We start from the raw sequence: 22,874 nt of genomic DNA, 5'->3' as shown, positions 1-22,874 counted from the left end.
TTTTTGCTATTAAATTTAATAATTTGCTTTTAAACTTTAAGTTAAAATAACTCGATATATATATAAACAGTACTGACATTAATTGTATGTGATTGGCCTGTTTTTGTAGTGAAGTCACTGGATGTCGCTGTTGCTCCATAAACGCCAGAACTCATTTATCCTGACTGGACCTGAAGGGGCTCTGTGCGCGCTAACGGTGCACGTTAACGAGCATCACTTTCCTGCCTTCAGGTGACATGAAGATGCAGGTGACTGTGGCGTCACGATGACGTATTTTCAGTGATCTCTTGAATGTTCCTTTATGTAAACGAAAGCAAACTGAAGAAGAATGAGAAAAGCACGAAAGCAAATATGTACATTAGGATCCCGGAAGTCGCCTCGTTTGGATCCTGTTGGGCTGATGTTGCCTTCAGGGACTCGAGGTAATCGCTACAACTCTTGTTGAGACAGAGGAGCTAATTAAAGATTCTATTAATTTAGGAAAATCCTGATTTTAATTGCATATCGCAATAATAAACAATAATTTGATTGATACCGTATTAAATGTGTATTTTTATCCAGAATGGTTTTACATGTTTTATCCGTTAAATGTTGTTGAATATCTTTTATTTTACTTTGTGATATTCGGTTGGTTTTCTCTTATTTTATCTACATATATTTATATTTATATTTGTTAGCATATAAAATCCTTATTGTTTTATTGTTTATTTGGTATTATTAATGTGCCTTTAATTCGTTAATACTGAATTTATTAATTTGTTTGTTTACTTGTTTTGTGGCATTTTTTAGCTAACGTGCTTGTAATGCATTCGTAGATATTTGGATAATTTCCATATTTCTCATTTCCAATTCTCTCAGTGTTTAACCACAAAACTTTTCATTATTATTTTATTCATTTTTTAAAATAACTTTTTAAATAAAGTATTTTATTCATTTGTTCAGTTTGCTATGAAACTGCTTATAAAAGAGTTTGTCTTATCGTGTCTGTCCTACAAAAACTCTTCTTTTTGGGAGGTTTACTAAATGTTTGGGAATTTTCCATGAAATTATAAGAAAAAAATCCATATTGCAATATTCCTACGAAAATGCATACACGGATATTACAACATCTCCCTGTTTCTTCATAAAGCAGCTTAGCTTCTTTATTTAAGATTTAAGTTGAAGTGTAGGTTATTTTATTCCACTTTATTGTGCTTGGGTTTCTTTGAGGGGGCTTTATACGTGGCTTTAGCTTCCTCCCAGTTTTGCACGGGCTGATTTTTACTCTGGATTTATGTATCATTTACTTTCACAAATATTCATACTTGTTTTTAGTACAAACAAATAATGAAATGTGTGTTTGAATGAAACACAATCGCGACGTGAGAGTTGTTACGCTGGAAGCAGCATGAGCGTGACTTTTCCGAGCTGCACCTGAACGCAGCGGCCGCACAGCGCTGTGGATGAGGCAGATTATCCTCCCTGTGGATCCAGGCAGGCAGGCAGCAGGTGGCTGGAGACAGAAATATGGGAAACGCAGACAGCAAACTTCACTTCAGGAAAGCGGTGGTCCAGCTGACAACCAAAACACAGGTCGGGTTTTGTTTTCTTTAAAAGGTGACATGAGGAAAGTTCCGCTGAGCGTTTGGCTTTTAGCGTTAGTGGAGATGTGGAGATAAAGTTGGAGTGCCAGATGGCAGCGTACGTCACACAAAGTGGAGAGAAAAACCTGAAAAAATCATTGGAGTTATTTCATAAACGAGGATTTTTGAACAGAAAGCAAGCTTGCCTCTCAGAATACGGATTTTCTTCTTTTTCTTATGCAGTCTGAGGGACTCCAAACAGTCATTTTGGACTTTGTCTGTGACGTGATCCTTAAACGGCTTTAATGTGCAGATGGGAATATTAAAGATTGCATCCGTTTTGGGCCAGCAGTTGTTTCTCTGGCTGACAGGTGTGTTTAAAGGTAACAGGGCTGGACGGGACAGCTGCAACGTTAATCGATTGGTCGAGTGATCGAAACTGATCCAGGTGGTGTGTGGGTGGTGGTTTGCTGTAGCGTGAAACAGATGTTAGGTCAGCTGCTGGTAAAGCTGGAATCTGGGTGTTTATGGGCTCATATGGACTCTTGTGTTCGAAGCAGAAGTGATTGGTTGATTAGCTAAAATAGACAAATAAGAATCAATTTTCAAGTATATTTATCCTGGGTTAAACCTGCATCGTCTTTATTTTTCAGTGTTGGTCAGACTGAAGGAGATCTTTAAAGAACTGACTTTGTCTGATTAATCGACTGCTTGCTTAGACATCAGAGTCCACAGACACTCCTGCCTGACCTCGTCTGTCAGCCTGGGGCTCAGAGCACATCCGTGATGTCGTCCCACCTCGATCCCATCTCTGGCTCCTTCAGCACACCTCACCGCTGTCTCACATGACTTCCTCATTCAGCACCACAGTTCCTCTCTTATTCTTATTCTTTCTCTGATCCACAAAGACACAGCCAAGCTCCTTGTGAACTTCTCTTTACTTCTCCATCAATACTCTGAAGCGCACTCTGCTGGGCTCTTTCTCTGCATTACTGCTGCTCACTGATCGTTACCTCTCTTCTTAACCTAGCTTCAACAACTCTGTCCCATATCTTCATGCTACAGCTCATCAGCTACATCCCTCTGTGGTGTTTTACACTGAGAACTGAGAATTTATGAGATTATGAACACAGAAAAGTACATTCTGATTGGCTAGACTATCAGTGATGGAGTAGCCTCCCCAGAGCTAGGAAAACTTTTTGGGATGCAAGAGGCTTAGAGAGCTGTTCCTGAAATAAATTACAGAAAGCTGCCTCAGAGAGTTCAGGCTGTGCTGAGGAATAAAGCCAGTAACACCAAACATTTAATGTCAAACTCTGTCTTATAACATGTTTGCAGATGTTTCCATAGGTCACTGCTCCGATTTCCTATGGAAATTATGAAGAAATGAAGGGTGACTCAAAACGTTTGAGATCTTTTTATGTCCAGCTTTTTTTTATTTAGCTTTGAAATGGTTAATTAGTTAATGGGAAAATAAAATCACTAAGTTATCAGTAATGTAAATGTTGTTAATTCATTCAGTTGATTGACAGAGAATTAAATGTGTTACTGTATGTGAATAATTTGGATAAGCTTGTTGATCCTTGGTTATGTTTTCTGTCGGCCATGAAGCAAAAAGGAAAGATCGTACCTCCTCATCAACACAATGTATTTAGCAGCAGATGAGCCACACACACACACACACACACACACACACACACACACACACACACACACACTGATGTTAGTGTGCGTTTCCTCTCCTGCAGCCCGTCGAAGCCTCAGACGACGTGTTCTGGGATCAGTTCTGGGTGGACTCCTCCACCACGGTTCAGGATGTTTTCGCTCTGGTTCCTGCGGCAGAGATCAGAGCCGTCAGAGAGGAGTCTCCGTCAAACCTGGCAACCCTCTGCTACAAGGTAACCTGACATCCTCAGGCCTGGGGCAAGCGTGACTCAGTATCAGGACTGAGGGTGTAATCGTCTTGTTTCTGAGTCAGTTTAGAGTTTTTTGCGCAGACTTACTTTCAGTCCTAAACTGCTGTATAAATCAGTTTTACTCCCACATGGAATGAAACCTTAAACACTCTGCCCTGTGTCGGCCCTCTCTCACATGTTTAAGGCTTCTTAGGACGTCTTCTGTCTGATCTTTGTTGCCACCAGCTGTGAGGACGTCTGTACGTTGCTTTAGAGCAGCTTTTGTCCATCCTGGATACAGTCGGAGACAAAGGAATGCAGCTGTTTGTTGTTCCCACAGTTTGATGGCAAAGGTCAAACGTCATTTATAGAAATGCAGAAAAACAGAGAAACTAAGTCTGAAGATCATTTGGTAGTTTAAGGTTTTAAAGGACAGACAGCTGCTTTGGTGACTGGATGAAGGTCATGTGACAAAAAGATGTGCTTTTAAAAACTCCTGAGGTTTTATTTGGTTCATGTGGAACGACCCATGCTTTTCACCATAACCTCAAAGAAGTAGCTGCTGGACAGAAACAGCTGCAAGTATTAATGTATTTTAGTGCAGCTACAAAGGCTAGCTGGTCATGCATGATGGTCACACTGATTGGGGTTGGGGTCCGAACCCAATTTGCTGACATAGTTTTACACTTACAAGTACGATGAAGTCACGTAGAGTTTAGAAGAATGAGTCGCTGTAATAAAAACAAGCTCAAACTAATGAGTCCACTCACCAATCAGAAGCTTGATGCTTCAGTCGCCTGGTGAAAATAGAATTTTCCAACACTTTTTGTGGCCTTTAAATAAAATGATGGTTGACAGGTAAAACAGGCACCTCGGGTGAATAAATAAGAGTAGACTTTTGTCTGTCTTGGTTATTTCATCTCATATTTGCACGATACTTGTGTTGGTTTTTTCCCAGGCGGTGGAGAGGCTGGTCCAGGGAGCAGACTCCGGCTGCCCCTCGGAGAAGGAGCGCCAGACCGTGTTGAACTGCACGCGCCTGCTCACCCGCATCCTGCCCTACATCTTCGAGGATGCCGACTGGAGGGGCTTCTTCTGGTCCACCATCCCCGGCCGAGCGGGGGTACGGCGCTGACATCTTTTAATGTATTCATCTACGTGGCTGTTTTTAGTCTTACCTATACTGGCCATTTCATTTATTCCAAGTAAAAACACCAAATATTTGCAGCTTTATTGTCACATATCATTGAAATGATGATATTTATATATTTTGCAGGTATTCGTTTGGTAGCTGATTAAATGCTTTTAGTAACTTTTCAAACAAAAGTAGAGACAGAAAAGTCAGAATCTATAGTTCATAAAACTGATCTTTGCAAAAAAAGAAGAGGAAGAGGGGAAAAAGGGAGAAAGTTATTTAAGAACTCCTGCCACGTCTCAGAAAAAGCATTTGGAGGAAATCTTTTAGCTTGCAGACAGTTTGTTAGGTTTAATCTGTCGGCTCTGCGGATATCTGAGGACTTGAGCCTCTCTAATATCTCCACCTTTAATAATCTGTGCCGGTTCAAAGCGATGGTTCCATCTGATTTTCAGAACAGACTCTGCAGTGTGAGATGAGATTGCTGATGCTTTGACGTGTCTGTCCAAATCCCTCCTCTCCCTGCCTTCCCCCCGTTTCCCACCTAGGGCTGCTGGGTCTCTGGTTACCCGGTCGGCAGGGGACTGCGTCCAAACACTGCCCATATTGTGTCTCCTGCTCTTTCTGGCCAGCGGTTGAATTTAGAAGGGATTGAATGTCTCTTAATGAAAGTGGGAGACTGAAATAAAGTGCAGAGCAGCTGCTGGTTGGAGCAGGCTGATTACTCAGTATTGTATGAATGAAACGACTCTGTGTGGCTAACGGATGGTTGAACTCTTATATTTGATTATGGATTTATGCTGTGGAAAGATACAAGTGGACAGTGTTTGGAAAAACCTGTGTATGTGGTTTAGAGTTAAATGTGATGACCCATCCATCATTTTCTTGTCTTTTTGCTCAACATGAAGCTAAAACCAGCAGCTAGGTAGCTTAGCCTTGAATAAAGTATAGCATAAAATGTCAGTTTAACTCATAATTGATCTTTCCAGGACACAAAGTTAGACGTAATAAGAATGACTTTTGGTTTATTTGGGTTATGTCCATTATGCATGCTTTTTGGAGTGACAGCAGCTACACTCCAGGTGTTTCCTCCATTTTCAGGGATCCTGCTGAGTCAGCCAGTGACTTGATTTAACCAATAGCAGTACTCATCTTTTAACTCAAGACATGAGAGAAAAAAAGCACATTTTTGGAAGCTGGTCCACCAAATAAACAAAAGAATTAGACCTTTTTTGACACACTACACTCACGGGGTGATGAGCTGTCTGTCACACAGAAAAGCTTTACTGTCCTGTTCTTACGGGGACCATAATTTCAAAGATAATCATTGTGCTGTAGTCAATAAAATGTAAAGCAAGCAATTAACCCTATAATGTCATCAGGAATAATATCGCTGAGTTGATATAGCAAAGGAAATGAGGGTAATTTTCCCAAAGATGTCTATAGAACTAGACTTGACCGGAGTATACGCCCCCTGCTGGCCACAATAAAGAATCAACTTTAAGTTGATGGGCCATTGGCTTTACGCTACATGTTGCTTTCTACATACAGTCTGTGATTTAAAGCAACTAATTGGGACTTAAGTGACATAAAAACCAACTCTGAAATGGATCCAGAGCGGCACAAAGACAACAAATTGACTTACCAGCAACGATACAGTAAAAGTACCATAAGAGTCACAGCCTCAGCTCTTCTCCCTCCAGCACTTGGACCGCGATGCTGATGACGAAGGTCGGCCTCTGGCTGAGTCCCTGCTGCTGGCCATTGCTGACCTGCTCTTCTGTCCAGATTTCACCATCCAGAGCCACAAGAAGAGCAGCCCGGTGAGTCTGGCAACCCCCCGCAGCACTGACCATGCAAAAGTAGCCTTACTCATTATGTAGCTGGTCACAGCTGCCCCTCCGTAAGCCTGGTTCTGCCCTGTGTTTCTCCCTGTTAAAAGGGTGTTTTTCCTTCCCACTGTCAGCGAGTACTTGCTCACAGGAGGTTGTTTGATTGTTGGGTTTGAAATATTTAATTTCTGGGCTTTTAGGGTCTTAACATGGTTTTTGTTAATTAACACTGAAAACAAAAAGTTCAGGTAGATAAAGGATTAGACATATAAAAATATTGACCTGAAGGTGGTTTGGAGTTATGCCTTTCAGAGTCGTGGTTTGTTTGCTTTGTTTTAGCTCTGAATCGACAGCCGTGTCAGCACTTTACAGCTCATATAAAAGAAGTAAGCCTGTTATTTGCTCCCGTGGCAGCACCTCTTAGCGCTGTTATCTCTTAACACAACCTTCTCGGGCGGTAGCTCAAGTTAATGAGTGACTCTGTGGGACGCGAGGAGAGGGGCCATGTTTGGAAAGGGTGGAAACGTCTTTATTGTGCTCCGCAAACATTCAGACGTTTGAGAGACTGGGAGGTGATCTCATCGGATGACTCCTTACTCCTTGCTACCTCACGAGGAAATGTTAAAATCAAGGAAACTGTGCAGGAGAATGTGGAAAATAGCCAGCAGCTGCTGTTTGTTCCCACCTGCCCCAGTGACCTCTGAGGCGTGAAGCAGGCGTGTGCACAAAGAAACACATGGCTGGAGGGAAACCTCATTTGTGCCTTGAATTTCAGCTTTCACTTCCTGGTATGGATTTAGTGATGCAGAGGTCAAAAGCCCCTGCTTGCATCCACAGACCCTCCCGTGTGACACGAGCGGCTAAAACACTGCACAGCACGTAAATAAATGTACTCATGCAGAAAGCTTGCTTGTCTTGTGACCTGAGTAAACACTTTCCTAATGAGTTTATGGTCTCCATTGTGAGTTTTAAGCTTTATTTATTAGAAGTTAATGTTTTTTTTTATTGTGGTTCTTTTTAGAATAAATGAAGACAATAAAGGAAGGTATGCATTACGGTATAGTGAGCCTGCAGTGTCCCTCGGTCTCCCTGGTTTCAAAAAGAATGAGCAACACTGCTCAGCTTGAGGCTTCTCAGTGCATACACTAATCAGTGGGTGACATCTTTCTCATACAGTCTGTGCGTATCCTATGCTCACCAGAGTAAAAGGATTCAGTGACCTGCTTCCTTTTTGTTTCACTTTCAGATGTTTGGTGTAGGTCCCCGTCCCATACTTGGTTTGGACACTTCTTCAAAGGTCTAAAGTAACTTCCTTTCGTAAAGAAAGTGACTTGTGCTGAACGTCTATGCAAAGCTTTTGCTTTTAAAGAGTATCCCACGCTTCAAGAAGCACATGAGAGTTCACTGCGGTTGGCGTTTGACACCAGTGAACTTCGCTGTGTGGCGTACGTGGAGCTGTCAGTTCACTTACAGCGGTAGCACCTTGTCACATCTATTCATAAAGCTGCAGTTATCTCTGCGGAGGTGTTACATGCAGATATTGTCAGCGGAGGGCTTAGCTTGGTCCATTTGTTGACTTGCATGGTAGAAGTAAGTGTGAACACAGTCCCGGAGCTCTGTTTAGACCTCCAGCTTTAGCTGTGGACAAGAATCCACGTCTGTGAGTAAATGAGGCTAACACTCCACACACCGCCTCTCCCTCCAGGTGTGAGGCGGGGGGAGGAAAGCTGAGTGTGTGAGAGAAGCTCCTGGCGTCACAAACACACAGACAGTACATTCCTATGAGTCAAGCTCCACCTTTCAGTGACCTCTGTGGCCCCGCCTCGAGAACGACCGTTCCTGCAGAGGTCACGTTTGCAAAGAACTTTCAGCTTCAACTCAATTCATAATCAATTATCAAACCTGTCGTCAGTTCAGCTCATTAGTAATTTCAGCTCTCGGGGACCTTCGGGAGGAATGTCACTGAATGTTTTACCTGTTGTCTCTGCTGCAGGATACAGCTGATGACATACGCGCCATAGACAGCTGTGAGTACATCTGGGAGGCCGGCGTGGGCTTCGCTCAGGCACCTCCTCTGAACTACGTCCACGACCTGAACAGGTGAGACTTCAGCATCCTTTCAGTGCTGGTCATCGCAGTGTTGGCTCATGTCTGAGCTTACATGTATGTAATCAATACTGATTTGGGCTCCTGCACATGTGGAACTACTGCAAAAAGAAATGTAATCAGAATGAATGTGCCTGGGCTGAGCGTCTCCGTGCGGGAGTCTTTTTGAAATTTTGGATGAATCTGTTTCATTGAAGTCAGTCACATCGATATCCAACCAGTCTTAGCTCCACCTCTGCATCCACGCTCGCCCCAAAGAGGCCGTCAAAGTTTTTCTCTCTTTATACTCTGTTTTTGTCATCCGATCCAGATTTGCTGGTTTCAGCAGGACAAGTGAAGATTAAAAAGATGAATGTGACCAGAAAAAAACCTCACGTGAACAACAAATCAGTATTGAGCGCTCCTGCTTGTGCTCTAACAGCTTCAGCCTGGACGACGAGCCGTTTCTTTTTAATTGCCGTTAACAGAAGAAACAATGTTTGTTTTCTGTATGCAGTAATAAGTAAAGCTGTGCTGCTGAATTTAATCTTCTAAAATGATGAAACCCCCAGATTAGACATCACTACAGATTCCTGATTATAATCATTCTTTTGCTATCTCGCAAATTCAGTTTGTATCAGGCTGAATTCACCTACTAACATCCCTCCATCCTGTGCTAACGCCCTTTCCAGGACAGAGCTGCTGAAGTTACTCCTCACCTGCTTCTCTGAAGCCATGTACCTTCCTCCCTCCGCTGAAAACAAAGTCCTCAACCCCTGGATCTCCTTCTTCTGCTCCACAGACAACAGGTGACTTTATACCTGACAACACCTCACCAGACGGAGTGAGATAACTTCTCTCCTGTTGAATTGCACTCTCTGCTTCTCTGTTTTAACGTTGAATTTATTAGAAAATCCAAAACCTTTGTGGCAGTGAATTCATCCGTCTTAAAAACTAAAAACAGGGAATTCATTTAAGGAGTGTTTGTAGGTCTGTGTTCAGTAATATTTGACATACAGAGCAGGGGTATACATCACTACAGCCTTTCATTCATCCTCGTTAAGCTTGTGCAGACTCACCTCCACCTGTTTTTCGCAGACACGCCCTGCCTCTGTTCACCTCCCTGCTCAATGTGGTGTGTGCCTACGACCCCGTGGGCTACGGCATCCCGTACAACCACCTGCTGTTCTCAGACTACCGGGAGCAGCTGGTGGAGCAGGCGGTCCAGATCCTTATCGTCACCCTGGAGCACGAGGCTGGCTCGGCCGCCAGCGCCGCCCTCCAGGCCCTGGACCCCTCAACATGTCCCTCAGCTGAGGAGGAGGAGCAAGAGGTACATACAGTGAGTAATTAATCCACATATATGGAAGTATATTTTTTTTAAGATTATGATTTAAAATATAAACACTGATGCTGATTTATTTTTCAGCCTGGTGGACCTGACAACCTGTTTGTGAATTATCTCTCCAGGATACACAGAGAGGAGGTACTGAAACATCCAGCCGTTCAGCAGCTAACAGCATGATCCCGTGGGGTGTTTATGAGTGTGTGTTCTCTTTGTTTGTTCATCAGGACTTGAGCTTTGTCCTTAAAGGTCTGGCTCGGCTGCTCAACAACCCTCTCATCCAGACTTATCTGCCCCGATCCACCAAGAAGATCCAGTTCCACCAGGAGCTGCTGATCCTCTTCTGGAAATTCTGCGACTTCAACAAGGTGCGAGCACGAAATGCAACAGGAAGCCAAGGGATTCACAGGAAATGAGAATATTTCATCAACAAAAACAGCTGCTCGTGTGCAACCACGGTGGTCAGGTCCTAGTGAACTGAATGTGGATTGGACAGTGTGTTTGTATGGGACATTACTGATGCTGACTGAAGTTCTTACTGCTAAATAGATAAACAAGCGTAAGTGTGGCCCTCACATGTAACCCTCATTCAAAACATAGTGTTTAAATGGCAGAATGGGGAAAAGGAAATAATCAGGAGAAATGAGAACATTTCGACACAGTCTGTGGTAAAATGCTGCCCCCTGCTGGTGAAGGCTGTGATTACAAAAACACACCATGGTTCTGTGTTTTTCCTTTTTATGATTGGTGTTCATTTCAAGATAAATTTTGTAGTAGTTCGAGAATTAACTGAAAATATTTTTTCCATTTTATTTCCTAAAATGCTGTTACGACGTTAATCTTGAAGACTTTAGTATAATGAAATTAACAATAGTAGTAATAAAAAATAAGATCCTGGATTAAAGTCGTAATTTCACTTTTTTGTGAAAAAAAACTTTATTCTCAAAATAAACAAGAATAATTGAAAAATTTGGTTCCTTCTCAATTTTTTCTTAATGTGGACTTAGTCCTGGTTCATAGGTGTGTGTGGGGCTGATGAAGTTGTATGTGTGATGGAGTGAAGTGGAGCAAACAAGCCAAACCTGATTTTGTTATTTTTGTGTTTTAGAAATTCCTCTTCTTCGTCCTGAAGAGCAGCGACGTGTTGGACATGTTGATTCCCATCCTCTTCTACCTGAACGATGCCCGAGCGGATCAGTGTGAGTCACGTCTCCGTGCATGCGCGTGCGTGTGAAACAATAAATATAAATCTGTATGAACTGTCATTGCTCCCTGTGTTAAAAACAAAACATTTCCCCTGTGTGCGTCTGCAGCCCGGCTCGGCCTCATGCACATCGGCGTCTTCATCCTGCTGCTGCTGAGTGGAGAAAGAAACTTTGGCGTCCGTCTGAACAAGCCGTACGCTCTCCGTGTGCCCATGGACATTCCTGTGTTCACAGGAACCCACGCCGACCTGCTCATAGTGGTGAGACGTTATGGCGTGAAATAAATGAGAGAATCTATTTCTTTCATTTATCTACGAATGAAGGCAGAAAATCCTGTGTTTGGCAGAAAGAAACCACGGGATGGAGCGCACTCTTGGGTTAGCGAATTATCAGTCACCTGGTAAAACATGCCTGGCTTTACTGGCTTTTTCTGGATAGTACTGAGAACTACAGAGTACTAACTGGACATTTCAGTCAGGCAAGTTTTAACCTCTGTAGTAGATCCAGAAAGACACGGTCCGTTTTGTGTCTGGACCAGGGATATCAAACCCCAGTGCTTGAGGGCCGGTGTCCTGAAACTCTTCCATGTGTCCCTGCTGCAGCACACCTGAATTAAACTGACTGCATGCTGAGGTGGCAACACCCGACCCTGCTCAAGTACATTTAAATAAATGTAAGAGTTTGGAAAAATGTATTTTTAAAAGTACTTTTATTGCACCATGTTCATTCACTCCTGGGCGTCTGTAACATGAATCAAGTGGCTGAACTGCATCCTCAGCATGCAGTCAGCTTCATTAGAGTCTTGCTAATGATCTACTAATTTTAGTAGGTCATTAAAGCAGCCCTCGACGACTGGAGTTTGACACCTGTGGTCCAGACTGGATATAAAAGATGGATGTGTGCAGGATTCTTATGCAGTTATCAGCTAACAATAGCAAACTTGGTTAACGATGCACATTTACAGATATTTAATTGGTGATAAGTGATAGAATAATAATCACACAAAGTACCAAAAGCATTTATGGGTTGGCAGTGTAGAGTTCAGAGGCTCCAGTTAATGGAGCTCAGGCCTTGCAGGGAGGTAGATCCCAGGTGCCTGCTAGCGCCCGATCCTCCAACTTTCAGCTTTACCAGTATCTGTGGATGGTTCCTGTTACTGCAGCAGGTATTTAATTAATGCAGAAAGACAAATTGCAGCAACAACCACAAAAAACAAAACAAAAACTTGGATTAATCTGATTTTTTTTACTTTGTATTATAAATACATTTTATTTGACCTGGAATAAAACATTTTCTCTCTTTTTAATTGTAGCTGAATGTCATGTACATTCTGGTCTTGCATTTTTAATTAAAGCTCTCCTAAAGATCTCAGGACATCATCGTTTTTGCGTTTTTATAAGACAGACAGGATATTTTTTGTGGTTTGACTTTGTGATGGAAGCTTGAGTGTTTTTACTTTCGTTTTCAGTCTCCACTGAGTTTGTTCTAAGTACTTTGTCATGTTTAGATCTTCCACAAAATCATCTCCAGCGGACACCAGCGTCTCCAGCCTCTGTTCGACTGCCTGCTCACCATCATAGTGAACAGTGAGTATTACAGTGCAAATGCTGCCCCCTGGTGGAGGAGCAACAGAGCTGCTTGAGCCTTGGGATGACATTTTGTGCTTCCACAGTTTCACCTTACCTGAAGAGCCTGTCCATGGTGGCAGCCAACAAACTGCTTCACCTCCTGGAGGCCTTCTCCACGCCCTGGTTCCTCTTCTCCTCACCGCAGAACCACCACCTGGTCTTCTTCCTGCTGGAGGTCTGCAACAACATCATCCAGTATCAGTTTGATGGTGAGAACGCAGACACTGGCTCATCGGTTTGCAGGTCACGGCTTTTGCCCAAATAACAATCTGAACCCTCCTTTCACAGGTAACTTCAACCTGGTGTACGCCATCATCCGTAAGCGAAACGTTTTCCACCAGCTGGCCAACCTGCCGTCCGATACCACGTCTATTCAGAGGGCCCTGCAAAAGAAGAAGAGGACGGGAATCTCTAGGACGAACTCTGTAGAGAATGAGTCCATGGAGGGCTCCAGACCTGCTGTACCCGCCGAGCCCGGCACACTCAAAGCCAGCTTAGAGGCCACTCCAGGTAGGAAGTAAGAAGTAGAATTTCAAATAACGAGGATTTTTACTTAGTCTATATCTGGGGTTTCCAAAAACGTCAAACTGTTCCTTTAAAGGCCTTCTTCATGTCATCATGTGTTGTAGGAATCGATAAGATAACAGAGAAGTCTCAGGTGAGTCAGGATGGAACGATGATCACTGTGCCACATTTGGACTCTCCGCACACGTCTAAAAGCAGCATCGCAGCCGGAGCCAGCGACAGCGAGTCTGAGAGAGATCACGAGGTGAGCAGATGGCTCGTCTCTCTCACACACACACAGAAGTTTAGTTGCTGCAGTTAAAGTGGTTTATTTTTTGGTGTTAGGTTAACCGCACGCAGTTGGAGTCGGCGAGGAGTCGACTGTCGAGCGTCTCATCAACGGCTGCGTGGAGCGCTAACTCCGACTGGGTCAGAACAAATCCTTCATCTGCTCAGATTTACCTTCTACCATCTGCTCCGTGGGTGTATTTTCTGTCATGTGACGTCCTCCATCATTTAGGTCTCCTCGTGGAAGGCCAAACTTCCCCTGCAGACGATCATGAGGTTGCTGCAAGTCCTGGTTCCTCAGGTGGAGAAGATTTGCATCGACAAGTAGGAAATCCCTCAGATTCTAAACTAAACGATGCATTATGTGATAACTAATGAATACCTGTATTAGTTAATGAGCAGCACCAGGCAGGGTTGGAAGAAATGAACCAAAACTGTCTTAATGCAAAGTTATTGTCTGTGACCTGGAATGTTATTATAATAGATTAACATGAGCCCGCCTACAGTTTGAACAGAATTCATTCAGAACTTTTGAGCCATCGTGTTTACAGACACACACCTGCAAACACAACCTCCTCCTCGAGGTAATTATTGAATCGTGAAGCTTTCGTTTCTGCCTGCAGTTGTTTTGTTTGACCTGTAAGCTTCACTTCTATATTTGATCTCTGAAAACACAAATTAAACATAAACGACCTCATTTATGTGTCTGTATGACGTTTAATACAACGAGCGTGCACTTTTCTTTGAAGAAATGAAATTTGTTGCACTTCTGATTGAAAACAGTTATTTTTGCAGAACAGGTTCACTTTAATAAACTCATTTCTGTGGAGCATCAAACATGTTAATTTAAACAGTAGCACTTTTTACAGATTTATCACATAAAAGTTACTATTGATTCTTTGCATTTAGACGTCAGATTTATTCTCAGTGTCTCGCGGTTTATTGTCGTCCTCAGGGGTCTGACTGACGAGTCGGAAATCCTCAAGTTCCTGCAGCACGGCACACTCGTGGGTCTCCTACCCGTCCCCCACCCCATCCTCATCAGGAAGTACCAAGCCAACGCTGGCACGGCCATGTGGTTCCGCACATACATTTGGGGCGTCATCTACTTACGGTAAATAAACCTGCCTGTATTCTTTGGGATGTGTTCAGTGAACTCCTCTGTTAGCGTTTTGTTTTTTTTTCCTTCTTCCCGCAGTAATGTTGACCCTCCGATCTGGTACGACACAGACATCAGGCTGTTTGAGATCCAGAGGATTTAGAGGAGCTGCTGGTTTATCTTCCTCACACCTGAACTGTTATTAAAAATCAGGACGGCTCATTCTTGATGCCAAGTAATGTAAAGATGAAGAATGTGTAAATGTGTCCAATTAAAGGAAAAATGACAATATCTGGCAGTTTTGTAGGACATTTATTTATTTTGCCAAAAACGTGAGTGCTTGTTGCTCCGACGTGTGACGACAGGAAGGTCAAAGTCTTTAAAATAATCTCATCAGAGACCCCGGGGTCCTGAATCTGCTGCTCTACCAATATATCTGCCCAAAACTTTAAAAATGCTTTAAAAAAAACGTGCATATATGAGGACGCACAGGCCAGAAGACTGCAAGGTGCTGTCATCTGCATATTTTAAACAACATGAAGTTCTATGATGAGGGGCGAGCTTGTTCTTGAGTTGGTTTGTGTATTCAGTAATCCGGTTTTTGCTTCGTGTAGTCTAACAGGGATGGAGTCTGTGCGTGTCATGCAGAGATGAGCAGCTCCGTTAAAGCTGCCACCGAGTGCATCCTGTAGAAGACGCTGAGCGGCTGACCCAAATTCATCATAATAAACCAAGTGGTGAAGCCGAAGAACTCTTTTCCCAGGCCGTTCTCAAACTGCGGGTGGACTCCAAATGCAGGAATCAGCCACAGCTAAAGAAGAGGGAACATCTACGTGTTATTCAAATACTGAACATTTTAAAATATTCTTTCAAAACAGGTTCATAAAACACAGTAGTACCATGATATTTGAGAGAATGAGGAAAGCGCAGATCTCTTGTCTCACTCTTTTGGCCCAGGGTTTTGTTGCCCCCTGCTCCTGGACTGTAGGGGGCGCTGATATTTTGGCCTCCAGTAGAGAAATATCTGTCTTTTTGTTCTCTTGTGCTTTTTTCTTCATCTGTAAAAGAGTTTTAATATAAATATGAAAAATGTTAATACCTTTCAACACATCAGTAAAATGTACAGGGGCTCTGAGGTGCACAAAAAGAACCATTTCAGAACATATTAAAAAAAAAAACAAAAAAAAAACAAAACAAGAAAGCAGCAAAAATAATCCCAAAACATGACAGGAAACCAAAAAAAACCCCACAATATATAAACTAAGATGACATTTGAGAAAACAATATTTCAGAAAAGGTTATTTAGGACAATGTAACAATATTAAAAATGAAACTTCAGTACTTCTGAGTTACACCTCAGAGCTACTATATGAAGAAAAAAATACTTTGAAAATACTGCTCATCTGCTTCTTCTTCTTCTTCTTCTTGATGCTGAGGTATGGGTGTCTGTGGAGGCCTTCAATGATGAAGATGTTCTGGAGGATGAGCTCCAGCAGACTCAAGAGGGAGTAGGACAGATCCAGTTCCCCCAGAGGGCCATCGGTGCCTATGCCCAAAGCTGCCACCACGGAGAAGTAGGACAGAGCGAGCTGGCCCAGGGCCGCCGCCATCAGGAGGACCACATCCAGCCTACGAGAGGGATTAGGCCCCACTTCGCGTGCCCTACTCTCTAACCTTTGGACTATTAGCCCGACCAGAGAGCAGAGAGACATGATGGGCATGACGACTAAATGATAGCCATAAAATATGAAGAAGGCGGTGAGGCGAAACTCCGGCTGGCTCACATAGACCTGATAGAGAACGAAGGCAGTCACTCCTGCAGCCAGAACCAGGCCCCCAAACACGAGGCCCAATGTGATCCCACCTGTGCACACAATATAGAGGGTCTTCTTCTCTGTGACGTGGTGATCTGGACCCGTTATGCGGCCCACGTTCTTCCACATCACATAGATCAAGCAGCCTGCCATCAGGTAGTATTCTATGTTGAAGGGAAAAAAGATTTCGAAGCCCTTCCTGAAGGCGAGGCAGGCTGTGCTCACGTTGCACTGACAGGTTGAATTCCCTGCAGCAAGGAAGAGAACTTTAAATACATTCCTTTTAGTTTTGCATCCATCTTGCAGCTACATTAGTAAGTCGTATGTCATAATTGAATAAAGTGAGCTCAACCATACAACCTTAGGATCCTGAGTGAATGTGGCCTTTCTTGCAGTAACTACCTGCTAAGTCTGAGCTGTCCCTATCAGGTGTGTCGTCATCAGCGAGGCCGTTTCGTTTTCCCAGCTCGATCTCCACGTGGATGTTGTCCTCTGTCACGGCGTTCAGCCACAGCAGTAGATCAGTGGAGAGGATCATCATCAGTCCAGACCTGCAAACCTAAAGTTAGAAATCTCTTTCTCAAAGTAACAGGTGTATGAAAAAAAATGCATGATTTATATAGCAAATTTAGTAATGCGCACCTTGTGATTATCTTGTGTCTGTGAATGCAGTCTTTGGAGTGAGCCCACAGTAAATATGTCTACAAAAGGAACAAAAGTTTGGTTATTCAAAAAGGACACACCCGAAATGACGGCAAGCTTGTTTTCAAGTCAGGGAGGGTGGAGAGGAAAGGTGAAGGTATGTAACAGAAAATAGCCGACATACGATCTGAAATCTTAACGTGAAAGGGACAAAGATGAGCCCGAGGAAGAGCACCTGACTTAAAGTGAACAGCAAAAAACGAGAAAAGTTTAGTCAAAGCTGTCAAAGCTGCATCCTTCTACTAGAATACTCAGTGGACCCAAAAGCCTTTCCTTATAATAAGGATCATTTTGAACTCAAATTCATGCAAAGCTCTAGTAGAGTTCAAGAGTGAAAATATGGAGCTAGAATAAATCTGGTCACAGAAATAATTAGATGATGGTTATTAGCAATATCTGCTCACTCACTGGAACAGCTGCAGTCTCCTACAGTCTGTGACTGCACAGTAAATTACACATAAAGTACATAAATGATTACTCTAAAGTTAAACCTAAGGCAAAAGTGCCTTAAATCCACTTCTCCTTTATTCCCTGATAGAAAAGTCCATCTGCATGTAAGAGAAAATGAGCATAATGTTCACTTCATGTTGGACCTGAGATCAAGTTTTAATCATTCATTTCATCAGTTTCAGGTCTTAATATCTAATTGACAAGTATTTTGAGTGCAAATAATACAATATTAAAGTAATAAAAAAAATCCACAGTTGCAACATGAAAGATATACCCACATCAATAAATTCATAAATTTAGCCCAATAACTGCCCATCGTGTACATGAAGTGTCATTTCACGAGTACAGTCACTTTCGATATACAAGCCGTGAACTGCTACGCTACTTAAAAGGGATTTTAATATTTACTTGAGTAAAAAGTCAGAGTACTTTTTTCCACTTTGCAGAAGAACTGTGCATCACAAGATTATGTTTTACTTTTTATGAGCTCCACTTTTCACCGCCTATCGTGAGCTTGAAAACTGTGGTTTGCGCACCATTTCTTCCCACTTCTTAACAATCTGACTAAATATTCAGACTTCCTGTGCCCCCTGGATGTGCTGGGCACCTCCCCGGCATTGATTCACCTGTCGAAACTGCAAGGTCACGTGTCGTGGGCGTTTTGACCCACGCGTCGGAGCGGTGTTTCGAAACACCTGCGCTTCTAAACGTGAATATCCCATCCCTGTCCATCGCCAAGGACACGGACTTAAGCACCAACAGAAACACCTTCCTTAATTTTGGCTTTACTTTTTAAATGCTGTCCAGTCGTCCAATATTTGTTATATAATGTCTAATCTTACCATTTTCTTGATTTGGAGTCAACAGGTAAAATTGGCTGAAGCGCAGGTGAAATAATCCCTAGAATGCCTGCTGACCTGTGCTGCCTTGGCCACAGAAATGAGAAAGTCTTAGAAATTTGATCCTTTTACTCAGTTTCTCTTCATCAAATGACAACATCTTTGAATCAGATAATGAAATAAAATATTCATTTTCATGAGATGACTGATTGGTCTAAGTGTAGAAAAGATAAGCACTTTTTTCTGTTTAGCTCCAGCACTTAGCTTCCTGCACTCTCAGTAACAACTTGCACCAGTTCTCCAGCCTGCCTTCGGATTTTACCTGCAGAGTGAGAAAAGGAGCCTCCATGAACGGTGAAATCAGCGTTGCAGCAGGCTTACACTCCCTCGTACTCATCAAATAACCGACCCTGAAGACAAACAGCAGCAGGCTGAAGGCAGCAAAGAGCAGGAGAGCCACTGTGACATGAAAGCGCTGTTAGAAAATCCAAGCACACCCTGTGAGCAGTCTGCTTTAAAGATCGAACACGGGGACTTACGGATGACAGGGACCCCCCCGGCGTGGTGGTCTCTTTGCGGGCTTATATCCGGATGTCTCCTGGCCCACAGCAGGTACCAGAACATCCAGATCAGGCTGATCCCCATGAGCACCAGCAGGAACACCTCAGGCTCCTGGTGGCTCAGACCCTCAGGGTTGAAGTTTTCGCCGATCACCAGAGCGGTTCCCAGCAGAACCACATTGAGACCCACCAAACCAGAGATTAGGCGTCTCCCACTGGGAACCCACAGCAGCACCGGGTCCAGCTCCTGTTCATGAGTCTGATGATGGTCTGAGCTCTGGAGCGGTTCACTAGTGGGATTTTCAGGTGTCCCACAGACAGTATCCAGCTCCAAGTCTCCAGCATCACGATCCGTGCTCATGCTTCTTCCTCTTGTCTTCAAAAGACACTTGTTTCCTTTCCTTTCAGCTGAAGTTCAGCGTGGAGACATGAGTCTGACAGGGCGCGACAGTCCTCTAATGCGCCTTCCCACGGCTCCCACACGGCTGTAGGTGTGGTCATGATTTTAACACACCTACACAGGAAATGCATCATATTTACTTTGCAAACTGGTCCTTTATTCACCTGCTGAGCAATTCGGACAAAGTTTACTTAATAGAAAAATTAATGAATTATTAATTAAAAAAAAAACTAACAATCTAATCTAAAGGCTTGTAAGTGGTGTTTGTCAGTACACAGCATTACAGAACTGAAATGTATGAACCTGCCCTCTGCCAACAAGTAGAGTTTACAAACAAGCCGCAACAGGACCTGACTTAGGTGTGTGACGCCATTCTTATCGCTTCGCCGCTTCGAGCTGCTGTAATGGTTGAGTGGGAACGATAACCCGATCAGCTGATTATTTTTATTTTCACTGTTTAATGACACAAAGCTGTCTGCTTGCTGTGCATGGAGGGCCAAAGCATGTGCATTATTAAATACATTTTTTAATTCTTCATTTAGACATTAGCCTACAAATGTATTAACTCATTAATAAATATTTCAAATCACAAACGGATTTCACAAAAAATAATTAAACTCTCCACAAAAACCTAATTCCATAAAGCATTAAAAGAAACAGAACTTCAAGATCTTAAAAAAAAACCAATTTAAAAAAGAGAAATAAGTAAATGGATTTAAAAATCAAAGATTTATTTGTGACATAAAAATGGTGAGTCCACTCCTCATCTGCAAATCCATTTCCTCACTGCGTGTCCCTGTCCTGTTAGCTCATGCATTAGATCATATTAACCCTCTGACAATGCAAAGAGAAGAGATGACACAAGTGCAAACATTTCCAGCCTCTTCAAAATCAGATATCTTGATGAATATAAAAAATGTACACTTTCGAAGCAGGAAGTGCACACCAGTCATCAAAAGTTTGGTAACACGAGTGCTGTAAAGATTTGCAGGGTCAACCAGCACACAGGAAGAAAGTTTGCATTCTTTGTAAAATGCTGGATCATGTATGATTTGTCTGAGACCATGTGTCATCATATGGGGATATTACAATATGGCAGCTTTGCACTATGCTGTAAAATAAACCCATTGTCCTCGTATGAGACCACGTCTTTGTGTTCAAAGATGATTCCGAGCTCTCATACTTACAAGGTCCAACTAATCTCAAGTAGCAGAAATTAAAAATACAAACAGCAAACGCGGTTTAGCTGTTAGGAGGATCTGTAATCGGTCAAAGCGGTGATTTTCACATATATTGCAAGAATCTTAACTTTCCCACAGCTTTAGGCAGCATTTCAGCATCTAACAGCTCTTTTTAAAATCTTAAATAGCTGATTTAATTCTACTGGAGTCAATGGTTATCATTGGGAGAAACATTTGATCACTCATCAAAGATGAGTGATCTCTCCCATTGACAAAATGTCCAGAGGAACTGAACTTTTGGGCATATTGTTACCTGGAAATTAATTATTTTAATAAGACATTTTTTGATTTTCTTTTTATTTCTCTCACATTATTTTCAGCCTTAGCAAGCAGAAAAACAAACACTGTAAACTATCTACCAATCATCACAGAAATTATTCAGACAGGCATTATTCTTGGGAGTTTGAGAACATAAGCTGAAAAGAAATGCCAGTTAAGCTTGACAGCGGTGTTCTTTGATGTCTGCTGAATATAACTAAAGTTTAGTATTCACATTCACCTGCTCTGTACATTAAAATTCAGTATGACTAGTGATCGGTCGATCTGCACATGTACGATCCAATGCAAAATGGAAAAATAAAAATAAAAATCATTCATTTATGTAAAAACCTTTACTCCTCTGAAATATAACTCATGAAATAAGTTATTTTTGAATGATTTTTAATTGTGCGTTAAAGCAGAAAGACATTAGGAGGTAAAGCAGAGGACGCAGAGTCGAACATGACTGAGGCGGTCTCTCCTGCATGAAGTCCAGGTTGCAGGTTTTCTAGTGTGGGTGCCTGATGCCAAAAAGCTAACACCAAGTGCTGTCAAAGCCATAACATCCTCCATGAACATGATATGGAACAGATGCAGGTGTGTCCTTATCACCCAGAGGAGTCCAAGTTGTCAAGAACAAGCAAACCTACAAACACAAATCAATTGAAAATGTAAACATCAGCCAAAATATCAGCAGGGATTTACTAACTTTATGACCTCTGTGAAAATTATTTCCACATCATTTATTGTATTGATCTCAACATTCAGGGCCTTTATTGGGACAGTCCCTACAGAGCATACAGAGAAAATTAATAGACTGAATCAATTTCAGCCTTGGTTTGCAATATAAATGTATTTTATTAATAACTACGTTTGCCCATGTGTATTTTTGACTGCATATAGGTACTGTAGGTGCAGTTAGTCATTGCAATATACTGAATATTCAATGCGAATATTTGACATACTGTGTCAGAGAGGCTGGGATTAGGTGAACGTGGCTCCTGATGATCATCTATGTCCAGTTTAGAATGAATGTGTGCACTCGTCTAATTAAAACAAATGAACTTAATTCAGCAGCGTGTCATCTCTACTCGTTGCCTTGGCAGATGTTTTAGTTCTATTAACTTTAACTACCAGAAAGGTGTGTGGTAACATCTGGGCAGACAGCATTTTAATCACGAGTTTAAAGGCTGTAGGTTGCCGCCATTGCTCTATATATGTGTATAAATGTAACAGGGCTCAACGCTTGCTCTGAACGGTGTCAAGCTTTATTTGTGAAGAGCATATTAGCTTACTAAAAACGTACCTATCTAGAACTGCTGGGACGTAATATTTTCATTAGCTAAGGTGATGCTAGTGTTAGCCATGTTAGCATGTTACCTTCTTCAACACTCGGAGCTTCGGCTCTCCATTTGTCTGCAGTCCCGTCATATACTTCTTATCTCCATGTTGTTCAGAGTGTAAAAGCCGAGACTGAATGCCTTTATATATGTTTAGCAATACAAAGTTATCGGTACAAAAAAAGCACCTTAACAAAACCCAGGTAGTCAGCCTGAGTCTCTGTAACCAATCAGAGAGCTCCTTCCATCACACACCGTGGCTAATTTGCGTTAGTTTTTTTCGAAGGACCATAGTCAAGGAAGTGCTAAATGGAGAAGCTAATCCCAAAACCGAGGGGAGGGATGGCCATTTTGAGTTTGAAAGTAATTTTCTAAATTTAAATTTTAAATTGGTTTTTTAAATTAGCTTTTATTGAGAGCTTATGTTTTTTTGGAAAATCCATTTGAATTATTTATTAATGTATCAATAATTATTTTTGAAATACTGATATATAGTTATTGTTGTTATTTCATATTAAAGAAATAATACATTACTTTTATGATCTCTAAATAAATAAAAGAATAAAAAATATTTAATATGGAGAAATATTTTAAGAATGGGGGATGATGAATGAACTGAAAGGGCAAAAAAAAAAATGTATTCAAAATTCGATCAAAAATAAATAAATTGCTGATAATTGCCCCAAAGCCAC

General features: G+C 42.1%; 2 protein-coding genes across 3 annotated transcripts; one reads left to right on the top strand and one right to left on the bottom strand.

Annotated features, from left to right (window-relative positions):
- Nucleotides 1-1,269: 1,269 nt before the first annotated feature.
- hid1b (HID1 domain containing b) lies at nt 1,270-14,869 on the top strand. Of its 2 annotated transcripts, none has more exons than XM_005913802.3 (19): nt 1,270-1,572; nt 3,311-3,460; nt 4,416-4,580; nt 6,296-6,415; nt 8,418-8,524; nt 9,202-9,318; nt 9,608-9,842; nt 9,939-9,995; nt 10,082-10,222; nt 10,963-11,053; nt 11,168-11,319; nt 12,567-12,645; nt 12,732-12,896; nt 12,976-13,197; nt 13,317-13,456; nt 13,537-13,620; nt 13,712-13,803; nt 14,435-14,593; nt 14,678-14,869. In XM_005913802.3, the coding sequence occupies exons 1-19, from the start codon at nt 1,507-1,509 to the stop codon at nt 14,739-14,741; spliced, it is 2,406 nt and encodes an 801-aa protein (XP_005913864.1). In that variant the 5' UTR covers nt 1,270-1,506; the 3' UTR covers nt 14,742-14,869. The 2 variants fall into 2 exon arrangements, with proteins under 2 accessions (XP_005913864.1, XP_005913863.1); XM_005913801.3 differs by having other exon boundaries at nt 9,608-9,851.
- Nucleotides 14,870-14,975: 106 nt separating this feature from the next.
- LOC102288487 (proton channel OTOP3) lies at nt 14,976-19,469 on the bottom strand. Its single transcript, XM_005913800.3, has 7 exons — nt 18,923-19,469; nt 18,706-18,842; nt 17,035-17,093; nt 16,795-16,943; nt 15,964-16,640; nt 15,478-15,636; nt 14,976-15,389 (listed from the first exon to the last, which is right to left on the bottom strand). Exons 1-7 carry the CDS (start codon nt 19,302-19,304, stop codon nt 15,219-15,221), a joined length of 1,734 nt encoding a protein of 577 aa, XP_005913862.1. The 5' UTR covers nt 19,305-19,469; the 3' UTR covers nt 14,976-15,218.
- Between the last annotated feature and the right edge of the window lie 3,405 nt (nt 19,470-22,874).

Source organism: Haplochromis burtoni, unplaced genomic scaffold (assembly GCF_018398535.1).
Source record: "Haplochromis burtoni strain Fernald_Lab_line unplaced genomic scaffold, NCSU_Asbu1 Contig_6, whole genome shotgun sequence".
Classification (NCBI taxonomy): Eukaryota; Metazoa; Chordata; class Actinopteri; order Cichliformes; family Cichlidae; genus Haplochromis; species Haplochromis burtoni.
Note: the sequence above shows the minus strand (reverse complement) of the source record. Positions and strands in the feature narration are given on the sequence as shown.

What these genes read in the sequence shown, in the direction of transcription:
- LOC102288487 (XM_005913800.3), bottom strand. Translation starts at nt 19,304, where the DNA reads ATGAGCACGGATCGTGATGCTGGAGACTTGGAGCTGGATACTGTCTGT. An exon ending in CTCCTTTTCTCACTCTGCAG is followed by an intron (nt 17,094 to 18,705) that starts GTAAAATCCGAA and finishes TTCCTTTTGTAG; the next exon opens with ACATATTTACTGTGGGCTCA. An exon ending in TCATTCTCTCAAATATCATG is followed by an intron (nt 15,390 to 15,477) that starts GTACTACTGTGT and finishes CCTCTTCTTTAG; the next exon opens with CTGTGGCTGATTCCTGCATT.
- hid1b (XM_005913801.3), top strand. Translation starts at nt 1,507, where the DNA reads ATGGGAAACGCAGACAGCAAACTTCACTTCAGGAAAGCGGTGGTCCAG. An exon ending in TGGCAACCCTCTGCTACAAG is followed by an intron (nt 3,461 to 4,415) that starts GTAACCTGACAT and finishes GTTTTTTCCCAG; the next exon opens with GCGGTGGAGAGGCTGGTCCA. An exon ending in AGTCTGAGAGAGATCACGAG is followed by an intron (nt 13,457 to 13,536) that starts GTGAGCAGATGG and finishes TTTTGGTGTTAG; the next exon opens with GTTAACCGCACGCAGTTGGA.